This window comes from Camponotus vicinus, unplaced genomic scaffold (assembly GCF_025532165.1).
Source record: "Camponotus vicinus isolate PSW18456_S1 unplaced genomic scaffold, iyCamVici1.0 SCAF_4, whole genome shotgun sequence".
In the NCBI taxonomy this organism is placed as follows: Eukaryota; Metazoa; Arthropoda; class Insecta; order Hymenoptera; family Formicidae; genus Camponotus; species Camponotus vicinus.
In genome coordinates this window covers 4,145,202-4,170,410 of record NW_028141976.1, presented here as the reverse complement: position 1 = coordinate 4,170,410, position 25,209 = coordinate 4,145,202, and the positions used below count along the sequence as shown (strand labels likewise).

Here is a 25,209-nt window from a genome sequence, read left to right as displayed (position 1 = left end):
TATCCGGCGACCATTTTGATGATTGAGATAAATTGTTCGTTGGATGAAGTATACGAGCAATTTATCAATTAGATTTCATTTGATAACAAGGTATTATATATATAACAACGATACGATACTGCAATATAATCTTTCGTGATAGATTACATTAATGCGCTCTCTGTACAATTCTTTGCGTAATTAAATATAATCATTTAGCGAGCTACATATTTTATAAAGGTATGTAATTAGAAATTACGTGAAGCTATCCTTGCATACATAGTCGCAATCGAGCAAATATTATTCGCTAGGGAATCATGATAAGTAGATCGATACATGTATCTCGCGAATTAATCGGGGTCTCTTTGATTATTCGCCTATTCTGCTCTGACGCACACGCAATCATACAATTAATTATTGACCCATTTTAATCCCGTTAGATCTAATTAGAGACGATGGTGTCTCGTCTCAAAGTTGTTAATTGAGTTGGTTAATGCGATAAAGGAGTTCATAGTTTGATTCTCTTTCCCTTCTTTTCGTGCACCATTCATTATCTCTCCTCTTCTATTCCTCTATTTCGCTTTTGTCTCTTTCTAGTGGCGAGTTTTAAAGGTGTGCAGATACCTTCAGGCAGAGGTTATTTCCATTATTTCAATTATTTCAGTTATTCCCATCACCGAGCTTTCTAGCACCCGATGGAGTTAGAGAGTATCAAAGAATCGGATATAATATTCGTAGGACTTCGTAGGATTAAAACAAACTTTGTTGCTTCCAAGTTGAAACATTTTATTTTCTTCTTAAAAATCATAACAAATCGAAAAAGAAGACTTACTCATATCTTTTATTTTAAAGGTAATGTACTACTAATTTTTCTTTATTGATTAATATTACTTTTTCGATCACCTTTAATAACAAATGTGATACAATAAATACAATGATAAAAGTACTTACAATGGTAAAAGTGCTACAGTAACGAAACTTACTTTATCGTTCACATCGGATTTTCCTATATTTTTTTATCGTTATAATAAAAATCATTTATTCAATCGTATAATTATTATTAAAAAGTCGTGCTTTCACAACTGCGGAGGATTATCGGTAAAAATATTTCTCTTCTACGCGTTGTAGAAATTACCTTGGTCGAGAGATGAATCTCAATGCGTTCGATTGATTAAGTCGTACTTTTGTACGAGATAAAAAGCTCGACCAACGCGGAATTTTTCTTTTATTGCGGAGCGACCATCGGCATTTAATGAAATGTATTTCTCCAATTACGAAACTGCATCATGCAACGACTGATTCATTTGCAGACTGTGGAAAAAAAAGCTATTATCAAATGCAATTTTATGTTATTACATTTAACGGATTATCTACTAAAACAACTTTCCTGTTATGTAGGTTATGTGTTAATAAAAAATATGTTTATGTTTCTCTTTAATTTTAATTTTAAGTTCAGTTCAAAGCTATTATACATATTATATTAATTTAAACATATGACTAATATATATAATTTCTTTTTTTTAAAGCATGTAGTGTTGTTCTCCAATTATATACTTTATAAATTTTGCGTTAATTTATTCTTACTACATTAGCTACATATCGTTCTTATGGGATATACGACTTGGTTCTACCTCAAGAAGCATTTTCCACGATCACGATATACCTTCGTTGCAGTTCAATAAATCGAGACGCCGCACCTCGTTGCATCGCATACACGGACATTAAGTCGATACCGGCCAATAATAAATGTCTCTGCACATGACAACGTCTGGTTTTCACGTACCGACATTAAATTTGGGACATGGATAATCGAAGCCGGAAATGGCTCTCCGCCGAGATTGCGGCATTGTAATACGTCTCAGCGGAGTAGTGTATATAGCGTGTTGTATGCATATGTACGTATGTATGCAGCATCACGTCGTCTCGATATAACCGTACAGGCAGACGCACGGAAAGCCACGCCACCCCGTGAGGCTCATTAATTATAATTAATATCGCTGTCGATAATGGCACCGGCATTTCGTGTAATGTTGCCACGGCATATATACCTCGTCATGAAACGCCTTTGCTTTATGCATGAGGAAGGCGGTTTACTCTCGCGGTCTTTTTGCAAGAATGATCGTGATTGATACTAGTACATCGATGTAACTTCTCTGCTTAGCTGGGGGCACATTGTATGTTTGTTAAATTTGCATTAGAAATGTAAGTATACATATATAGAAACTATTGATTTATATAATATCATTTGGATGGATTCGTCTACAAGAACAAATAAGTCGTTAAATACATAATTAACTGATTAATGAGAATTAATAGATATCTATGTGTGATTATAATTTGATAATTATCTTCCGTAAACATAATTATTGAATAATATAATCTTCCAAATATAAATAGTGCTATATGATATAACAAAGCAAGTGCAAATTCTTATTTAAACATATAATTAAAAACGGTGTTAATTATAAGTTGCACTAAAAGCCAACATTACATTTGTGTTGAGAATTGTAATTATTTAATAATATAATCTTCCAGATATAAACAGTGTTACGTGATATAATAAAATACAAATATTTAAATATGTATATAAATTTAATATTTAAATATATAATTAAAAATGGTAAGTTCATTACAAATTACATTAAAAAGATCAATTCTGCATTTGTTGAAAATGCTGTCGTTTAATAATTTTAAGAATTGTTCAATATTAAGAGTTAATTCTTCGATTTGACAAGCGCGAGAATTAATGCCTAAGGGATACAGGAACATCCCGACATAGATCGAGTATCGATCATTATACGCGTCGTGGTTATTAATCGTCGTTACGAATCAATTGGTCGTTGAGCGTGACTATTCGCAGATGCAATTAAAGGTCGGCAGAAAGCGATTTTATATATTCGGTCAATCCATTGATAAAAAAGTCCCTGCAACATTTTTGGTACCGCGTAGATAATTTAACTAGTCATACCTTGTAAAATTCCTTTTTCTTACAATTAACCAATTTATATTTTACCTTATTATTTTATATTTTTTAGCTATATCGTCGCACCTACTAATAAAAAATTCAGCGATATTATTTATTTTTATTTATTTATTTATTTATTTTTATTATTATTTATTTATTTTTATTATATAAGTAAAAAGATTGTCGTGATGCATTATTTTGGTTATTTATTTGTATGTGATATATTATTTTACAGATAAAATTGAAAAGGAGAATTAAAAATATAACGTCAGTATCTAAGAAGAAGAAGAAGCAAGAAAGATAAAATAGAAGAAAAAAAAAGAAAAAAAGGAGAGAAAAAAACGGAAAAATTACATGATGATAATGATTATATGAATTTATTTTTTAAATGTATAAATCAGTGCAGCAATGTAGCAAAATGAAGAGTAGGTTCAACGTGGATTAAGCGATGCTGATTATATGCATCTCGGTAGTAAATCGTTACAAATTAATCTGCCGTCAAACTCCCCCTGCGCAGTAGATGGGATTAAGCACTTCGAAAGAAGGATCGATTTGCTGGTATCGATCAGAATTCTCGTATACCTCTTAACCTTTAACCGATGTTAAATCATTTACTCTGAAAAGAGTAAGTTTTCTTTTTGTATGAGATTGATATCGAAGGATGCATGATTTACTGAATTTTAACATATGTGAAAAACATTTTGTTCAATACATAAAGGAAAGAAGAAGATTCGATCATCAAACCTCTTGACCTCTCGCTGATATAAAGGATAGATATGTTTCTCCTGATTTTCGATCTCCGCACACGAATTTGCGATTAGAAATATTATACGCTTTCTATGGATCGATTACTTAGATCGATCGAACGTTAAAGTGTTTTGCTTTTTATAACTGCCACTATAGATGCAAGCTGACTATCAAAGAAATAACTGTACTAATAACTGCCTGGAAAGGGCTGATAATTAATAACTGTGATTAACTTGACGCTGATATCTTATATCAAACTTCGTCATTTTGATATATTTAATATAATAAATAATTGAAGAATAATTGAAGACAGTTAAGTATAAAGATTAAGGATTACGAAGCATACAATTTTATATATATATGTATATGCACTCTTTTTAATATCATTTTTATGTATGATTTGTAACATTTTATTGTTAACAGTTACCGAAGAACCGAAGATGACTTAAAATGAAACCGAAATATCTAATTTATTAAAGTATGATTTGTAACATTTTATTGTTAACAATTACCGAAGATGACTTGAAATAAAACCGAAATATCTAATTTATTAAAAGTATTTTTTATAAAGATTTGAGGCTTTTTATTTTTCGCACTCTGTTTTCTCTGTGCTAGACTTTTAATCTGTTTTTCCGTTGTCAAAATTATAATTAATTAATTTTATTTTTATATTTTTTATAATAAATAATATTATGCGATATTATACATGTATATATATTATGCATATATATATGTATATACATATGTATAATATATATCAGACCGAAATAGTCTGAATTTTATATATATTATAAGTTATCTTTTATAATAAAATACAAGATTATCATAATTTTATATATTTTTTTTGTAAATTTATATAAAAACTAGTATATAGTGTGCAATTTTATAAATATAAATTTAAATATATATAATCAGAAAAATAAAATCATTGATCTGTCAACAACGATATAATATAATGATTATTTACTGATAAAAAATTTCGTCGTTAATACACGTTGAATTTCATCATTAATAATAGAAATAATATTTCTTTTTCTACCATTTATTAAATACTTAGCATTTCCGAGTTGTGTGCATATTCTTTTTTTACATTTAATTTCAAATTTTGTGCTCTTCGTCTATTCTCACTATGTTTATTGTTTCCGTGAGTTGAGATTAGGAGAGTTCGATTAGAGGATTTACTCGATAGCAATGGGATGAGATTAAAGGACTACATATATCTCCTAACTATTATCACAGTATAATACAGCTGAATATAATGCAGTACAAGTCCGTGTCGGAAACTTTGATATTATTAAAGCAAAGTTATCTACGATTATGCAATGATATGTAAACGATAATGACATTTATAATGTTCAATAATCAGCATTATCATATTTACATAATGGCGTTATTTTCAATAATTTTATTCAACCAAAGAATTAGAAAAATTATATGAATGCAGTAAACTGTTTCTTAAAATTATACTTTATTCATTATACTAACAAATTATAATTTTATATGATACAAAATTCATACGAATATTTCGTATAATATAAAAATAATTTACAAATCGATTTAATTTTTTATTCAGCTACAAATTCTATAATTTAATAATTAGGTTTTAATTTATTTTCGAATTTACTACTATTGAAATATTTACGATTTTTATTCGCTACCGGATCTTTATTATTAAAGACTTAGCTGTGTCGGCTTTGAAATCGAAATATAAAACAAAGTTACGGCTTGAACCCTCCTCTATACATATGATCATGACTCATTATATTCTATTCAGTTCCGCTGAGACCCCTAAAATGTTGTGTTTGCGTCGATCTTGAAATATGTTGAAGCAAGCAACGTAACTGTTCAAAATTCGCGAAGCACTATTTTCTTCGTACGCCCGAGAAAATAAAGGAATATATAATTAAGTAGGTATAGTAAAAACATTATTAAACGAACATAACGCTCAAGTAAGCAAAAATATTTAAATATATTTTAAAAAACAGCGTTGTCCCCTCTAAATATGATCATATTATTTGAAGCTGGTTTGAATTTAATATGTCTGCCGTTGTTCGCACATAAACCCCTCGATTTTTCAGAGATGAATTTTTCAGAGATAAATTTTTCGATGAAACCCAGAGACGCAAGAATAAAAGAGAGAGAGAGAGAGCTATAATTATAGAAATATCGGATTATTTAAAGTTAGATCATCTAAAATATAGTAAAATTCAGAAAGTATAAACTTTACAGGCGAATCCATGTCAGCATCCGATTGTAATCCTGAGGGACGTAGCGTCGTCAGACATGGAGTCCTTGCTACGCTTTATGTATAACGGAGAAGTGCACGTGGGTCAGGAGCAGCTGCCTGCCTTCTTGAAGACAGCGCAGATGCTTCAGGTACGAGGATTGGCAGACGTTAACAGTGGCGTTTCCAATACGAAAATTCCAGCGTCGTCGTCGTCGGCCGGCAACAACGGTAGCGCGCCTGTAAGTTGTCCCCACGGCTGGTTAATATGGAGAAGTTGGAAAATTAATTATAGGAATTATACGGCTGGTTTCAAACTTTTAATTAATTTAGCCTTAATTAAAACGAATTTTAATTAATGTGCTTTTAACACTACGCCATCGCTGTTACCGTGACAGGCGAAATCTCGACTAGGATTTCCCGCTTCGTCCTTTAGCTTTTAATTTCGCGATTTATATTATAATAGATGTTAGACAAATATTAAAAAAAAACTTTAATAAATGAATGAATATTCGCTGTTATATATAACATACAAATATACTTGCACATGCACACATAAATGTACATACATACGTATGTATATACACATATAAATTATATTTTATTTTTTCATACAATTAAAATATAATTAAAGAAAGAAAAGATGTTGTAAAGATCATCATATTAGGAACTATAGTCATAGAAATATGAGATTGTTTAAAGTTAGATCATCTAAAATATATTCTTCTATGAGTAAAAATATCCAACGATTTAATCGATAATCAAGAAATAAATTTTACACAGCGAATCCATGTTAGCAAAGTATGATTTTAAGAGCATCGTAAGACGTTCTATAAAAATCATATGTCTATATTATTCATCTTTTATAAGATACATTATATTTTATAAGATATAATAGGACATATATATATAATACATTAACATAATGTATTTTATATTCCACTATATATATATATATATATATATATATATATATATATATATATATATATATATAGTAGAATATAAAATACATTATGTTAATGTATTAAATATTAAATATTAGTTATACATGTGTATTATGTGAAGGATGATTATCTGTCTTAATTATATTTTATTTAATTCTTCATATTTTGTATTTAACTTTGTCAGGCAACACCACGCAATCCTTGGCAGGATAACGGCAGAGGGGATCTTAATGAAAGTGACATGAGCCCCCCAGAAAAGCGAGCGAGAAGTTGCAGCCCGCCGTTAGACAACCATGTTGTGGAACAAAAATCGGATCTACAAGAATCTTTGCTAGGTCAGGCTCTAGAAGGTGGGCCTACGATACATACGATACCTACAAATAATGTACAGGTGAGAAAGAAAATATCTCGTTATATTTAACTGAAAATGATTTATAAGTATGGAACAAAGTCCCCTCCCCTATATATTTTTGAAAAATTATAAAACTGATAAATTTTTATCAAAAAAAATTTCGTGTGAAATTAGTTAACGTTGTTACAAAAATTAGAATTATTGTATGACTGTATATTTTATTAAAAAAATGGAAATTTTTGGATTTATGTTTAGTCAACTGGGGAGGATTCGAATTCTATGTCGGAAAATGAGGAGGACATATCGAATAATGGCAGTATCCTGAACACAGTGAAGACTGAACCGAGTGATATTCTAAACGACTCTATAGAACATCATCGCAACAGTTTTCCTGCGGCATTGTTGGGCCTTCAAGGTTATTATTTAACACTTTTCTTTCATTCATTTCATAATATATTTTATATCTTTTATTATGCATATTAAAGCTTTCATTTTGTTAATGACTAAATTAATTATTGCATGTTCTCGGAAAAAAGAAAAATATTAATTTATTAAAAGAAATATTATTTGTTTCACACATGCTGATATTTGTTTATGTAAACAACCGTCGATTCGTTATTTATAAGGCAAAATTAAATTTACGATGAATCAAAGAAATCCTAATTTGATTGAGAGAATGCAAATTAGTTTTTTAATTAATGGCACATTTAATTATTAATTACATTTGTAATTAATAATTAATTCCTCGTTCAGTTACTAATTACTTTGATAATTAGCAATTAGTACGACTTAATTACTAATTACGGCTTCAATTAAAATTAATTATTGTGTAATTATAATTATTTTTATTTGTGTATATAATTTTATTGTGTTTCTTGACTTGCGAAAATTTATTGATATTAAATATATTATTAAATGCAATAAAGTAATATTAACATAATTTGATTTTATTTACTTGTATTATTATATATTTATTTATTTGTTAATATTATTTATTTGTATATTAGTTAATTGGGTGATATAAATTTCGTACTTTTTCTTTATACAAAATTTATGTTTCTTAAAATAGTTAAATTCATTGATATATATATATATATATATATATATATATATATATATATATATATAGACTTTTAAATATTTTAATTTTAGTAGCGTTTAATATCAGAACATATATAATTAGTGTTCTGTGCATTAAAAAATGGATTATGTTTTTAATATGTTGTACTAATCGAATGATCGATAAATCTGTATTATAAAAGTCATACTGAACTATCTAAATATATCTGAAAAGTAGCATCATACATGAGATAATGAGTTAAAAGACAAACAGTATTTTAATTAATACTTATGCAACATATTAACTTTTCTTATTTTATAATTAATTTTTTGATTTTATTTCTCATATGTATCATGATATAAAATAATTCCTTTTCAAAGTTGAAAATTTTGGTGTTTAATTTTAAATGCAATAAAACTTTTCTAACACGTAGCGTACCGTAGCTACAATATTCTAAAATGTTAAAGTAGCCTTTTTTCGCAGCTTTAATCGTAAATTTCTTAAATTATGATACATAATTGTGCCATTTAAGAAATAAAATCATATTCAGCATCAATAAAACTACGAAAAATGATTAATTTTTTTCTTTTATTCGAGAAAAGCTCTTACCTTTTGTTGAACTGTAAGTTATTTGATTTACAAATTGCAGGGATGGGCTTGCCAGGACCGTCAGGTATTCATCAGGTGGCGAATCAGGATCCTAATTATGGTAAGTGTGCTAAATCAACGATTCGATCTCACCCTTTTAAACGTTCTCGAAGCCCAGACTAGTATCCTTCCGTCGTTTCCTAAGATTCTGGTCTCTTGTTGTTGCGTTGAATGCATGAAAACTCTCGTACCTCTCACAACCTTGCATCCCCTGCCAGCTACCCTTCTTATCACACGGTAAGCAGGAGCGTATTACGGAGTCGCATTTTGATGGCTCTTCGACGTATTTCGTGCGGCGTATTTTACTGTATCTGCAGCGTATCTTACTCTATCTGCCAGTAATGTGAACTCTTTTATAATCATGCAATTATTTTTCAATTCGAAAACGAAATTTTATCGTCGTATCTTTTTTTTATTTTTGTCTTTACATCTGTAATGTGGAGCATTTTTTTTGGTATGACTATTGCCTTAAGAAATTATGCAAATTTTGTAAAATAATTTTCTACTTATTACATTAACAAAATCTTGTCAGGATTATTTTTTATATAAATTAAATTTAAATTTAAAATTAAAATTGTGATAATTTGCCCATCGAATGATCGCTCTTGCTTAAAGAAATTCGAATAAAAACTGTGATTGGAAGGCAATTGCAAAGAAGAAGCAAACAGTAGGTCGCAAAGGAACGCCAGAAATGATGAATGCATGAAAACTCTCGTATACCGTATTAATTCGTACGAAGAATCGATCCTAGATTTAGAGAGAGGCTTGGGGGAGGGACCGAGCAAAAGTTATTGAGGGCAAGCTATATTTAAGACTGGAAATGCACTTTCAGAAAAGAGAAAGTCGAAAAAGAAGGGCTGCGAAAAGCAAAAAAGAGCGATTAAATAGTGTTTAAGGGATCGTACGAGGTTGGCTGAGGACTGACATTGGCTGGTGGTTCCAGGGCGGTGGCAGCCCTCTGGAGGAGATGGTTCAAGTTCGAGTTCCGGTTGGCTGCCGGGTTCGTCCTCCACGAGAAACGAGCACGCCGGGTCTGGAACTTACCAGAGTGGCGGAGGTCACAACTCAAAAGGGCAGGATTTCTCGACCCTACTTCAGCATCATCATCATCAGCATCATCATCAGCATACCACCAGCCAACAGTCGTCGCAGCAACACGCCCTTAATGCTCTCAACTCCCTCAGCCTGAACAGTGAGCAACTCACGATGATGCATCAAAAACTGCAGAATAATCTCCAAAGTCTCCAGCAGAACACTGCTGCCAAGGGCGACCAACTGAATCTGATGCTGCAGTCTTGCGCGAAGGACAAGATTGAGAGTATTGCGATGTTACATCAGCAAACTCAGAGGCGGTTCCATCAGCAGCAGATGGATAACAACGGTATCAATCACAACGGTAAACCCAAGTGTCCCGAATGTGGCAAGATATATTCGAACAATTCCAATTTGAAGCAACACATTGTCAACGTTCATACTGTGCAAACTGAATACATCTCGTGTCACGTGTGCAACAAGCAATTCAAGACCAAGCAGTATCTACAGATCCACTTGCTTTCCATGCACGGTATCAGAAAGCGAAAGAGTTACCCTTTGTATCAGATGCAGACACACATGCAAAATCAACAACAATCTGCCTTGCAGCCTGCTGGCTCGCAAGGTCCCGCGGGTCAACAACAACAATATTCCGGGTCGGAAAGATGGTCCGAAGACAAGCAGTGATTTGGAAATAGTCCAGAATAAATTGATTATAATTTATGCAAAAAATTCTGAAGGGACTTTTTGATGTAGAAGAATCGTTCGCCAAGGAGGCTCTTCGGATAATTTGTGATAAATACAGACATTGATAAACAAAGACAGAGTTATTAGGTGATTCTCGTGAGACTGACAATTTTATAATGACGTATTCGCGCGCGTTATTATCATATTATAAAAGACTCAAATATGCAAAATACACTATGTGTATTTTTGCACGTCATAGAGATGACGAAATGTGTGCTCGTGTCTTTTAACGGAAGTGAGTTGATGATATACAATCGCAGATGTGTTAATGTGTTTACATATATATATATATATATATATATATATATAGATTTTCTCTCTGTGCGATGCGCTGGAGGAAGGTGTATAAATTCAACATAAATTATAATATTATTTTGATAATAGAGCATCGAATATGTGAAGTTAAAAGTACACGCAATCATACAGTTCAATAATTAATAATATTTTATACTTTAATTTGTGTTGAGACGATCTCATAACTAGTTCACTTCGATTAGGTCAATGACGAGGAGTTTTTGCTCTGATTTATATATTATTATTTAAATTTTTATTATTATATTTTCTTATATAGAGCTAAAGAATTCTTATATAGATCTAAAGAAATAATAGGGATTTAAGTTAAAGTACAAGAAAGTTACAACTTTTTCTTGTAAATTTAGTTATATTTATATTAAGAAATTTAATAAAGAGTAAAATTTAATACTTTTATATAAGATTGATGGCATTTTTTGAATTTTATTATTTGCCATCATGGACAAATTTTATTTATTATAAATACATTGGCTATGCTTTTTCATGTTGTAATATTCTTGAAGCATAAGTAATATTTTCAAAGTTACATTGCATTTAAAAACACTTAATATTTAAAATTACAAATTTATTTACAATTTTGCATCTGTTCCAAGACATTAATTGTTAATGTAACACTTTAGATAAATTTAGTATGTTACCTCCCTCTCAGCGCATTGGCGGTGTTTAAGTTTGACACTGAATGCGCATTGAAAAGACCGCGCCTAAATGCTCACGTCGATGCTCACTCGCAAATATCCGTTTTTTTAGAGCTTGGATGAGGGTGCGGAGGTGTCGATAGGTGTTGGCCAAAGAGGGTGCTGGTACACGAGAATTGGCCGACCTATTTTCGTCCTATACCGCAGTGCGCAGTTCACCCTTCGCGATGACGATAAGCAAGCTTCCTCGATTGGTCGGGAAAGGAAGAACGGGGATAGATAAGAGAAGGCTAGAAAGAGATTTGCAAATGCTCACTCGTGAAATTCTTTTCGGTATAACTAATGTATTAAGTAAAGTGGTATGACCAGCCTAGTTTCTTGAAAGATAGGTTTGCATCATGAAGCCATCCTTTTACAGTGTATTCGGCCTTCGTAAAATGGGTTTTATAAAAGAGAGGTAGAATGAAGGATTATATACGCGTAAAAATGGGTGGCAAAGTCTGAGATATAAACCCCACCTCGAAAAATGTAATTAATTTTATTTTGCTTGTTTCTTTCGCGTGAAAAAAATTGTTTGAAAATCCCGTGAAAAAGTCTTTTAAATTTTTACATATAAAGCATATATTAATGAGGCTTGACGAGAATCCAAACAGGAATTTCTATTTAAAATATCGATCACATCATAGAGGACCTCGTACTAAAAAATACACAGATAGCATTTTTTTAAAAGATCAATCAATTTTTAAAAATTGGGAAGTTTTTATTTTACCGTAAAAATAGAACTTTGCTAAGTTATTTTGTATGCATATCAGAAACGGGAATATGGTATTGCAATCTCATGATAATTTATCATAATTGGCATGAATGATATATACATACACAGACACTCACAACATGATGATCGTATGATTAATTATTAAATATTTCTCGTTTATTATTGATGCTGTTAATTTATCTTATGAAGGAAAACGAATTGATAATGGAGCAAATTGTAATTTCCTTAAAAACACAAAAGGAAATTAATTGTTTTAAAAAACAAAAAGATTGACAAATAGTTTCGTAAAAAATTCGGAATCAATCAACATCTCATCTCGCCTTTCGTGATATGATATTAGGAATATGACCACGTACGTGTGTTACACATCCTATCGCTCGCAATATTATGAGGGACAAAGAGATAGGGTACGTCGTATTGATCTCGAGGATTCAACAAACAGCACCTAGTACCTCCCGCTCGTTCCTCTCTAACTCTATCTTGCTTCTCCACCCAGTGCCAGTCCCCTCCTCACCCTTCCGTTTTCTCCTTTCTTCGTCGATACCTCTCCCTGTCTCTCATCGTGTTCCATACCATTCGATTCGCCCTCGCGTATATAGGGGTTTGATGAGGGCAAGCAACCCTGCTCGGACGATAATCGCAATTCCATTGTCGGGCTTTCGATCGCCGTCGGTCTCGTTTTGACGATACTTCACGTAAAGATTCGTCTCCTTTCGTACTTTCGATACGATAGGAAATAAGGCGGACAAATCGTATCATGGAAGGATATTGAGAAAAATAAATTGCGGCCGCGAAATTTACTTCATTTTATTGCTATTTTGGATATTATGGGTCACTAGTACTAGAAAAAATACAAAAAATGAATAACGAAATAGTAAAATAGTCAATTATGATACTAATAACATCTTATAAATTTTCTAGAGATTTTGCTATCAAGAAATAAAATATCAATTTATATTTGGTATGACTGGAAAAGAAATAAGTTGTATTAAATTTTGAGATCAAAAAACAATATACAGAAAGATAATGTATTAACTTATTCTTTGTAAATTAATGCAAAACTTCAGTTTATCTTTGTGAAATAGCATTTCAATTCCAAATCAATTCACGCAATAGCTAAACGACTTCTTAGAAGATACTAGCGATGGAAATCCACGCGGATTGTAATTTAGTCGTTCGTGAAAAATAAGGGATTTCGAAGGGAATATTAATTTAACTAGCAAAGCCATTTCAACCCATCGATCCAGCGGCGCTTGTTAACAGCGCGAGTGCCGGTCTCGGACTAGCAGATTGCCGATTTCCGCGCAGACGGGCGACCGAACGAGCGAGCGAGCTTGCAAGCAAGCAAAAGGAAGTTTGCCAAGACACGCGATGGTCGGGTCTATGACCATCGACCACGCGATGCCACAGTTGCGCTTACCCTCGTTGCGAACCCCTGACAAAACAAACCCTGTCTGCTTATCCAATTTCGCGGCGTTTCCACGAATTTCTTCCATCTCGTGTCTCGTGCCAACCCCTGACACAACGCAACCCCCGTAAATGGAGGAAGAGTCTAGCATTTGTTCTCTGCAACCCCCGACTTACCTTGTCCCTTCCTCATCTACGCGCGTTCTTCTTCCTCTAACTCTCTTTTTTTCCCTTCTCTGTTTTGTCGCGTTTTTCTTATTTCGTATTGTCGGCATAAAGTTTCATCGCTTACATGTGCAGCTTTACTCTCAAAGCACTTATGCAGTACTTCAGCGATGGGAGATGCGAACAATATCCATGCCTGAACATACGATAAGTCAATGACATGAAACTTTATACGATCATGGTGCAAGAATGGATAAGAATTATACAAATTATACACATAATAAGAATTATATATATTAATAACTTTATCATAATAATTAACAATTACTATTTGTATACTTTCGAGTACCTTAAAGGTGGTTAGGTAGTTTCTGGATCTTTGAGATGAGATTTTACGAAGGCTTCAATTTTGAATGATAATGCTTTAATAAGAGTAAAATTTTTCTTCTTCATTTTCTATTCATGTTCTGCTTAGTGATGAATTACACGCATGTTGGAAGTAAATAAATTATAATGAAATTACGCTGACAATAGTCAATGAGAAAAAGAATAATATAGATTTAGATTAGATGTGCTACGCAAAGAGATCTAGATTTTCAGATAGTTAATTTTTAATTCAAGAAGGTTTGAGTAAAAATCGAAATAATTCAAAAATACTAAAGAATTGTAAGCAATGTATATGGCAAGAATATCTGTTTCTAACGACTTTCTTTTGATCTTTAGATTTTCTAAAGTAACAAGATAAAAAATCTTTTTTAATTGTACAATTTATCTATACAGGGTGTCCCGAAACTAACGCTTGATATTTTAAAGGCAGATTCTCTGGCTAATTTAAAAACGATTTTTCCTCAGCGAAAATGTCGAGGGAGATCATTATTTTTTGCATATTCCCAATTTTTGTCATCATGTATCTTTCTAACTAAACCTTAAATTAAAATTCTGTTAAAGTAAACTCTACCTAAAATTAACTAAAGAATGTGACTTTATTAATATTTTATTCCCATAAGCCTTAGTTTGCGAAAAACCCTTTATTTTCAATCGTTTATAACTCGAAAACTATTAGTGCCGCGACATTTTCGCTGAAGAAAAATCATTTTTAAATTGGAGAATCTCCTTTAAAATATCAAGCGTTAGTTTCGGGACACCCTGTATGTCAATTGCGAAGAACATTAATCTCAAAAGCTAATTAAAAATATATACAATATTTTTTTCAGAAATATATAAGCCATCCTTTAAAAGGAGGTAGCAGATTGAAGACAGTAGTATCGTAACAAGATATGCTGAATCTGAATAGATTTTTTTCTCTCTATAATGCATACATTTAGAGGAATAAAAATTTATTTAAGAAATATGATGTTCATCGCATGTCAATTAGGGTGTCTGTATTTGGTCAAAACGTACAGTTGCAGTTGTGTTAGAATTATTAAGTGATAAACTTGATAAGTAAGAGTCAAGGCGCGATAATTGGAGCGTAGGTAAGAAAATGAAAAAATCTTTTTTTTAATTTTTTTTCCTTTATTTATTTTTCTTTATACATTTGTCTTCATATATTTCAAAATGTTCGCTTTCGTTACGATATATACATTAAATATAAACGTTTCGGATCATTTTTTGACCCATCTCCATCAGCGTGACTTTAATATTGATTGTATTAGATTGCGCCATTTTTCTCTTTTCTTGTTTTTATATATATTTTCTTCCTTTTATATATTATCTTATTTTTTTAGTTATTTTATTTTTACACTTAATTTTTATCAGAAGTTAAATTACTTTATTCTGTACAGAAATTTCTATTTTTTGTTTTGACTCACTTTTGTTTGTTTTATTTGTTTACAAAATATATCGATTCTATATATCGATATATATAGATTGATATATCGATTTATCGATATAATTAACATTCCACCGCTTTGAAATTTTATAAATACAATGACAAAAGCAATATATGGTCCGGAAAGATAACAAAACGCAATAAAAAGGAAGGCTAAAAGACCGTGGCGCAGGATGTTAGCGCGTATAGAAAAAAATAAAAATAATAATCAAGACTCTAAGTACGAGACATAATATATTAATAATCAGTTAGGTATAAAAATACAAAAATATGTCTGAAAAAATTAATTCATACGTACGTTTCGATCTTTTCAAGATTCTTTTCAATGTTTGGTATGTCGTTGGAAAATAAATAAAATTAAAATTTTAATATAAAAATAAAAATAACAGAGCGCGATTAGACAAGGACAAGCGCGATAGGAAACGGATAGACCTTGTGTACAATACTAACGGACGCAAAATTTAAAAACGCAAACAAATTTTCTAAGTCGCAAGAAATTTTATAAGTTTGGTGCATTTATTAAAAAATCGCTCAGCTAAATATTTGTGACATATTTATATTTCTAAGGTAGTTGAATTAAAAATTTGAGACATTTTACTTTAATAATCCTGAAAGTTCTACGAACATATGTTCTTCGCTTGGCAGTGACATCTGAGACAATTACGCGTATCATTCCGGCCACCGAAATTACATGTCAGTGTGACTTATGTTCTTTTTGCGCCGGTCTTTATCTCGATCTCTCGAGCTGGATTCCAGCAGCCTACTATGGATTCGTGTTCTCTACTGCAAGATCGATCCTCGATCGCGCACTCTCGGCAGATTAGAGTCATCTATCACCGGATCCGATTCGGATAACTTCGTTTCGACCGAGTTTAGTTAGATTCTTATCAGCGCCAGCGAGCTTTCTTCCTCTTGTCCGTCCCACCCTTCAAAAGCCATGGTAGTTTTGCTAGTATTTTACTATCGTTGCTCGATATTCTGCGCGATATTTTTTGATATGTATGACGTGAAGAAAAAGAAAAGATCCTGATGGATCTCAATGTGGCGGAGGCACATAGGGATCGCGCATATAGGGTTGCTCACGCCCGGAAATCTTGATAGTACTATGCATGTGTGTGTGCCCGCACGTGCGGAACATTCATATAGCATGTGGATGGAGAGATAGGGAGAAAAGATTCCTCTTCGTTTTCTCAATCTTTACTGACCGCCCACGTGTCCGAATCTTTACTTTTTCAGAGTATCATATTTACTTTTTCAGACTATTCGGACATGGAAAGGGAAAAGAAAGAAAAAACATTTTATTATACTTCGTTTCGTCAAAGCAAAAATCGAAGATATCAAAAAATATCGTGTTTTCAAAATGTAATAAGTGTTGATATGTTATGTAATATCAAAACATGGGCAAAAGTATTTACATTAGTGTATGCATATTTTATTTATTTTATTTATTTTAATCAATTATTTTCTCAGTTAAAGGAATGTGTTGTAAAGATTATGAGGATCTATAATAAGGATCGGTGATCGGATTATCTTATTGTTAATTTAACTGTTTGAAATAAACAAATCGCAAAAGAAAAATCACTGAAAAAGGAAGGATTTGGGAAATAAATGTGGGATGGGTACACAATAGCCTATTTTAAGAGATGCCAGATATATTCTAGAAGTGGAAACCGTAGGTGGCCTACATGAGATCTAAACGAAGGCACAGAAAACATTGCTGGGAATATAAAAATAAGGTTCTTATTATAAGCAAAGCAACGAGACAAATGCACCATATTCCAACCGTTTTTACATCTCTCTTCTTCCGTCACCGATACTTTTTATCTATCTGTCCTTCGATACCCTTGCTTCATTCGACCTTATTTCGCCTATTTCTTCCCTTGCCTCTCTAATGTCTTGGATGTTCCTTTTCTCCGTCTCTGCGAGCAGGCCTTTTCACCACATGTTGCCACGAGCGCATGGGTGTGGACAACTTGGTTAGGTCGAAGGGTAGTTCGTCCGTATATTATTTTGTGCTCCCTAGACAAATGACAATTGGAATTCTCTCTCGGAACCTATCGCATTATTTTTTGCAATATTATTTGGTGAATAATCGATTATAAATATAATTCTATCATGACTCTAAAGTATTCGCGCAATACGAATAAAGGAATATTGTCAAGTAATTGCACAATGTCATAAAACATATTTGAACATTGCGACAATTTATATATTTCATTTTATAGAAATTAAATTTTATTTTTCTATCTTATTGGTACGATGGGTTGAATTCTTTCTAAGGTCAGCAATGGAAAAAACACGAGGGTGAATGGCTTACCGTACATTGTTATAGATTGTAGACTAGGGACTACTTCTTTCTTAACCTCAAGCAACCTGCGGGGAGTTGTAGAGGAATGTTTTCAATTTGAGTAACATTGAAAACTGACCACCTATCTTTCTTATTACCACTAATGTTATTGTTATTAATTTTTTAGGTATTTTAGTTTGCGCAATAAAGTTTCGGAATTATGTTAGTTTGATAAAGCCACAACCGACAAAAAACAGACAATAGATGATGCTCGGTTTCCCGTTGTGCATCTAAAATCTTTCAAATTCTATTTTTTGTGTTCCTATTCTATTGGTTCAATGAGAGAAACGAAAATGTCAATGAGAGGAAAATGAAATTTCATGGTACTGCATGGTCAGTGCGCAGTCTGTCGGAAAAAAATTACCTCCGAAATTCACTTAGCGCAATAAAAACGGTGGACATCAAAGGTGAAATCTCATAAACAATGAAATATGCTTTTATCTGAAAAAAGCACGAGCTCTTAAACAAATTGACAATAATAAATGGATGTTTGTGCTTCGAAAAATAACGCCTGCAATGTCCGCGCACGATAATTAAGAGGAATAAATTGCGTTACAACTATAATATGTATGTGGACTTCCCAATTTTTTTGCACAATCAGAGATTTAAATAGTAGAAAAAATGAAATGGTTAATATGGCTGATAAAATATTAAGTAAAACGTTTAATGCAAATATATTAGCTTTTCTATACATCAGTATTACAATCATAAATTTTAATTCAGTAAATATAACTAATCATAATAATATCATATAATAATATTATATATATAATAATCATAAAAATTGTATAACGCAAAATTATTCGTAATCTGAGAATATTCTTTCCATTTAAGGTACAAAAATGATCCATTGTGTTGATCGAAATTACCTTGTTTATGATATTGGTAACTTTCGTGAGAAAAACAAACAAAAATTCGTGAAGGATGAACTCCAAAGCTAGCTATAACTTGTTCATTTTCTGATGTCGGCAACGCTGCCGGAATTTAATCAAACTTGCAAAGCTTTCGAGCACTCGTTCCCGGATTACTCGCGAGTAAACAGCGGCTCCATAGCTTTCAGCGGGACATTTGGACGATAAGAAAACACCGAAGAAGAACTCGCGGATACTTGTTTATATCCCGTTTGCGGGGCATACTCTTTTACGAAAGAGAGTTTGCGGAGAGTAAATTAGCGGACAGAGAGGGAGGGACGCGAGCTAAGGGTGGAGTACAGTAGAAAATCAATGTGATCATAGAGGAAAGACGGGTGGAAGAAAGAGATAGATAGGAACCGAAGACAAGGAACCTTTATGTCGGGTCACGTCTTTAATATAACTCGCGTGGGCGACGGTGTGGTTGCGGGCGTAATCAATCTTCACAGCCGTGTTACGCCGCATGGGTGCTGCATCCGTGAGAAATGCACGACACCATTTCGATCAAGACTAATCGTGGAGCTGTAAATTTGCAGAGAAGACTCGAAGATGTACTTTAACAATAGTCACCTTTCAATACACTCGAAGAAGAATTTCTTGTTTAACCCTTGCAAGGCAAATTACCCCAAAAAATTTTAAGAGTCACTTTTCAATACACTCGAAGGAGAATTTCTTGTTTAACCCTTGCAAGGTAAATTGTCCTGAAAAGTTTTAAGAGTAATAAATTACTCTTTATCTTCTTGTGTGTCTGTACAAATACTAAATCTTTTGAATTTTTCCTTAATCTTACATGCTTTTCTGCTATCGTATAAAATTTTACAATTCTGTAGTATCTTAGAAACTACCATTGAAAGTTGGTACGTAAAGATCTCTGTCAAATTCGTTTTTTCCCTTTTTGTTTTCTATAATATATATCTTTCGATGAATAACATGCCGAGATTATAAGAAACTGAATATGTCTTTTAAATTGTCTGCCAGAATTTTAACGTTCCTTAAATCTTTTTTGGCGATATGCGGACCTTAGAAAATGTTTCTTTAGAAATGGGCGTTACCTCCCATTGAAACTTTTGCTAAAAAGAATTTCTATTTCAAGAATTGTCATTGTGTGATGTTGAAAACCGGTGTTTTAGATTTTTGAAACCTGTATTTTCGTATTCTTAAAAAAATGAATATACAAGCTATGCTATTTGAACTTAAACACGTAATGACGTCCCGAAAACAACAATGCGTTTTTAAAGGAAATGTTTCAAATAAAAGTTGTAAGATTTGGAGGGGAAAAATAGATAAGAATATTAGTTTGATCATGTAAAGACTTAGTTTTTTTTAAATGGAACTACTCTAATTTTTTTATAAATCGATTCCTAACAGTATTCCACTAAAAATGGAATCAAGATAGGATAGCCAAAAATTGAATAGTTTACGAAATATTTTATACTTTAAGATGACATAATTTTATATAAACTATAAAAAGTATCTCATAAAATATTTATTTTTTAATTATCTTATTTCGATACCTTTATCCACATATATGAAAATTAGGGTAGTCCTATTTAAAAAAAATTACGTTAACCTTTACATAGTATCTACAATCAAGGTCAAACTAATATCCTTATCTATCTTTCCTCTCCAAATCCTACAATTTTTATCCAAAACATTTATTTAAGTGTATTATTTTCGAGATACTATAGTATCTGTTAAAATGAGACAGCATATATATGAATATATAGAGTTCATGAGAAAATATATTCGAATATACAAAATATTCCAAAATCATCTGATGCTTTTTAGATAATAGATTCTTTGACCAAGCTTCCAATTTTTGCCATTATATAACTTTATAAATAATCGTAAAAGCCTTAAAGTAAACTATTGAAGCAAACTCCGTTTGAAATTAACTAAAGAATGTAGTTGTATTAACATTTTAACTCTCTATAAAGTTAAGTTTGCGAAAGGTTCTTTTTTTCCAATCATTTATAACTTGGAATTATTGTCTCGACATTTTCCCTGAGAACAAATCGTCTTTAAATTGGCGAGAGAATCTTTTTTTTAAAGAGACATCTGGTAGTTTTGGGATACTCATGTGTCTATTTAATCTAATTTGTTCTAATAACATTACATTTTATAAAGAAATATAAAATATATATTCCATTAATAGTAATATATAACTTCATTGCTTTTTTCAAAAGTTCTTCTAAAAAATTTGAATTAATTAATCAATTTATTATCAATAATATTAGTCAATTTAATCAATATAGATTATCAATAATATTAATAAATGAGAAACTTGTCGATCGAAAGAGGGAGATATTTCACAAAAAAACGAGACAAAATCCGCGTGAAAGAACAAGAAGAAAAAAAGGAGAAAGACGAAGACAGAGAGAAACAAAATGAGAGATAGAGTAGATGGAGGCAGAGAGGGTACATAGCGGGTTGCGAGAGAGGGAGTGACAGAGAAAAACATAGAGGCCGCGCTTTCCCCGAGGGTCCTGGGATCGATCCCTGTGCAATTTCCCGCACATGTTCGCATTGATCTGCCCTCACTTGCCCCCGGTACCCACTCCTTGCCGCCACTCAACCACCACTACCACTACCATCTCCGCCACCGCCGCCACCACCACCACCATCGTCACCGCCACCAGCCACCCTAAGCTTCTTCGCTGATACCTCCGATCGCCCAAACGCCTACCCCTAACTCTCGCCTCCACCCTTCGCTGCTCCCTTCGCGGACCAAAGTCATTCCAACTACGTCAATTCACCTTCTACTTTTTTTTTTCTTAACGTGTCTGTGTTTCACGCATCCGCGATTTAACGCACGCATGTCACGCGCGCCACAGATATTATTTCCTTTGACAGTCGCCGATATCGTTTGAGTTTCTTTTTATGAGTTTGACCGTGATCCAAGCAATCGTATCTATAGACGTATACAATTTTCGAAATGATTAATGCGCACATTATAGATAACGTTCTTTTATAAATATTAAATATTCTTTTCCTTTAAATTAAGCTAATGACTGAGACTGTCTCTTGAAGCTTGCATTTCAAAAAGTTTTATTTTGTTTCTTTGTGCATTCCAAGATTAATTTTTTATTGAGAACTTATTGAGAGAGAGAGAAAATTCTTGTTTTATGCATTTTTCAACACAATCCTTCTTTTTCAAAGCTTTTTTGAACTTTTGTTATCCCACGTGATTCTGGCAATCTTCTCAGGCGAAATTCACTCCGAATACGTAAATCCACCCTTTATTTTCTTCTAACGTGCCTGGAAACGTACGCACTCACGTCTTAACACACGCGCGTCACGCACGGTGATATCCATCCCCTTCAATGTCTTCCAATATTTTTTCTTATCCTTTCTCCGTACCTCTTGTATCCGTACGATTCATATCATGTGTCCGTTCCAATCTTTTATTATCTCATATATCTTTTTCCTGACACATATTTTGAAAATATATATTCCTAGATAATTTACGTTTATACTTTATATATATATATATATATATATATATATATATATATATATATATTGTAAATACATTTACTTTTGAATCAATTATTTAAAATATTTAAAAGATTATTAAGATATTTATTATTTAATTTAGATATCTTGGAATATAAAATCAATTCTTGTTTCAAGCAGGCCTGTAAAAACTTGATATTACGGATTAACGTAATATAATATATAACTAGAAATTTTTTTATTCAACCTTAAAATGATTAATTCTAAAGAACAGAACTTCTTTTCGCTATGAAATAAAAACTAAGTTTCAGATATTTTATCGTAATTTTCTCGTCTGCTATGTTTTATGTTTATATATATAGTTCTACGTTTTTCGTTATTACTGTCATTGCCAAGCAATCTCAGTTTCATCCGAGCGGTTCCGGCCATCCCGTCGCTTCATTTCAACCCTCGCATTTGCAAATCCAACCCACTAGAACGAAAGTCGTTTCAACTATGCGTCTCTTCTTCCTTCCCTAAATATGCCTTCTCATGTCACGCACGATGCGTCATATCCCGGTGGTCGGATAAAACTTTGAATGACAGACATGGTTTTTCAATTCAAGACATCTTATTCTGTCTCGTTTTACGGACTTTACCAGGAAAAAACCTTAAAAAGCATTATCGTTTTTTCGTGTCGTTCTGGAAACTTTTTTAAATACAAAAATCTATCTTATAAAAAATAATATTATGGAAAACTCTTTGAAAACAAGATTGCTTTTAATAATTTTGACTATATAATACTATGTCTTATATAATTTTGCATATTTTATACATATGTATAATAAATTGCATATAAATTGCGGAAATTAATATGATATAAAATTAAATTAAATTAAATAATGATTTTTGATTTATAAAACATAAGTAAACAGTAATCTGGATAAATCGAAAAAATGATAAATCGAAGAATCACAATAAAATTAACAAATTTTATTTAAAATACGCAAAAATTTAAATTTCTCTCACTTTGTTTAAAAATATATATGTATTCTGAAAGATTGAATGCTAATTAAATTTGAATGCCAAGAGATCATATAAAGATGCCAAGGTCAGAGATTTAAATGCCTCGATCAATTATTTACAGAAGCGATGCAGTTCATGCAATGTGAAACGTTACGCCCTTTACATTCCCGCTCCGCACGCAAACGAATGAGCGAAAGTTGAATAAAAGTACTTTCATCGTAATGCGCGGTGATTTCTTTTTAACCCCGAAGAAACAAAAAATTAGGATCGCGTTGAGGGGAAGAGAGCGAGTCTGTAGGTAACCACGTCAGCTATCTAAATTAAACTTTTCTATCCCTTCGGACTTCTTCCTTTCCACTCGACGATTGCAATATATCAAACCGCCTGTCATAAATCTAAAGCTTGGATCGTGCCGAATGCTGACGTAACCGATCGTTAACAAACCTGGCATTGGAAGCCAGGTGTGATCGTAGTTCCATGAAGGGAGATAATAGAACAATAAAAATTTTCTATATTGCCGGGCGTCGTAAATACGTTATGAAAAAGTTTTTATAAATATTGTCATTTTCGCGAAAAATTAATATGATAAACAATAACTACGTTTTATTCTCGAGATAATTCACAAAAATTTATTTACAATTCAAAAAAGAAAAAACAATTTAATTGAAATTTAAAACTCTATGCGAAGTATCAAGATTTAAACTCCATTTCTGATTTAATTCCCGCGAGATGCTGTGGAAAACTTGGTTGATGATTGTTTCGCACTTCGCTGCTATAACATTCAATCGGATTTTGTTGTAGCACATCAAGGCTCGTTTCTCATTTCGGTAATACTTCCTGGAATAGAAATTGCACCGCCATATATCGATTCCCGTTTATCTCTCTCTTTCTCTCTTTCTCTCTCTCTCTCTTTCCTCCCTCAACGGGATCGACGTTTTCGGGTTGCTCGCCCTTGCGGTAACGCGAGGCAGACGCGGAAGGACTTTCCCGGAAACCCGAAGACATCGATCTTCGGGCTCCCTTCGGCCAATCAGCGTGCTGACTGCTCCTCGAGAAGCAGGTCCTCGTTAATGCAGCGCAATTCGTCGGAGCGACGCCGCTAATGGACTCGCGCAATCATCCTGGCTTGCTACCGAATTTCCCTTCCTGTCGACAACACTAGTGTGTCCACCCCCTACATCTCTTCCTTTTACTTGAAGTTCCTCGCAAAAATTTCGTGTCATTTACCTACAATTCTCTCTGTATTATCTTTTAATATTTCATTCTCTCTCTCTCTCTTTTCCTCCCTTCAGAATTTTTTTGATGGACTATCTGTAGTTCATTTTCCTATGTGCTCTTGTGTTGATATACAGTGTAAAACAGTGAAGATTCCAATTAATTTTGATCAAATAACGAATTTGCTCATGCTAAGAATAATTAGCCAAATAATAGAATTTATTGCTGTTGGAAGAAGAAAATATATTATTATAATTCTAATAATTCTTGTAATATGATTTATAATTTGCGGGATTGTATCAGAATAATTTTGACAAAATACTATGATTTGTATTGATTAATGTAAAAAGATTTTGTAATGAGATAAGCTGAAATCTTGAGGGTACTCGTGACGAATTGATGTTGAATTTTTTAAGAACAGTTGCTTTTTCTGACATTTCATCATAACG

General features: G+C 32.4%; 1 protein-coding gene across 16 annotated transcripts in view; it reads left to right on the top strand.

Annotated features, from left to right (window-relative positions):
- Positions 1-25,209, top strand: part of LOC145971282 (protein abrupt) — an 83,495-nt gene that overhangs the window by 47,391 nt on the left and 10,895 nt on the right. For 14 of the 16 annotated variants that reach the window (XM_083098799.1, XM_083098798.1, XM_083098789.1 and 11 more), the window contains 4 exons: positions 5,921-6,157; positions 7,047-7,253; positions 7,470-7,629; positions 8,924-8,983. In XM_083098799.1, coding sequence (XP_082954925.1) covers positions 5,975-6,157; positions 7,047-7,253; positions 7,470-7,629; positions 8,924-8,983 — 610 coding nt within the window. In that variant the 5' untranslated portion in view covers positions 5,921-5,974. Of the gene's footprint in view, positions 1-5,920; positions 6,158-7,046; positions 7,254-7,469; positions 7,630-8,923; positions 8,984-9,865; positions 10,937-11,760; positions 16,031-25,209 lie in introns of those variants that run through there. The other 2 variants (XR_014438834.1, XR_014438833.1) reach the window with 2 other exon arrangements.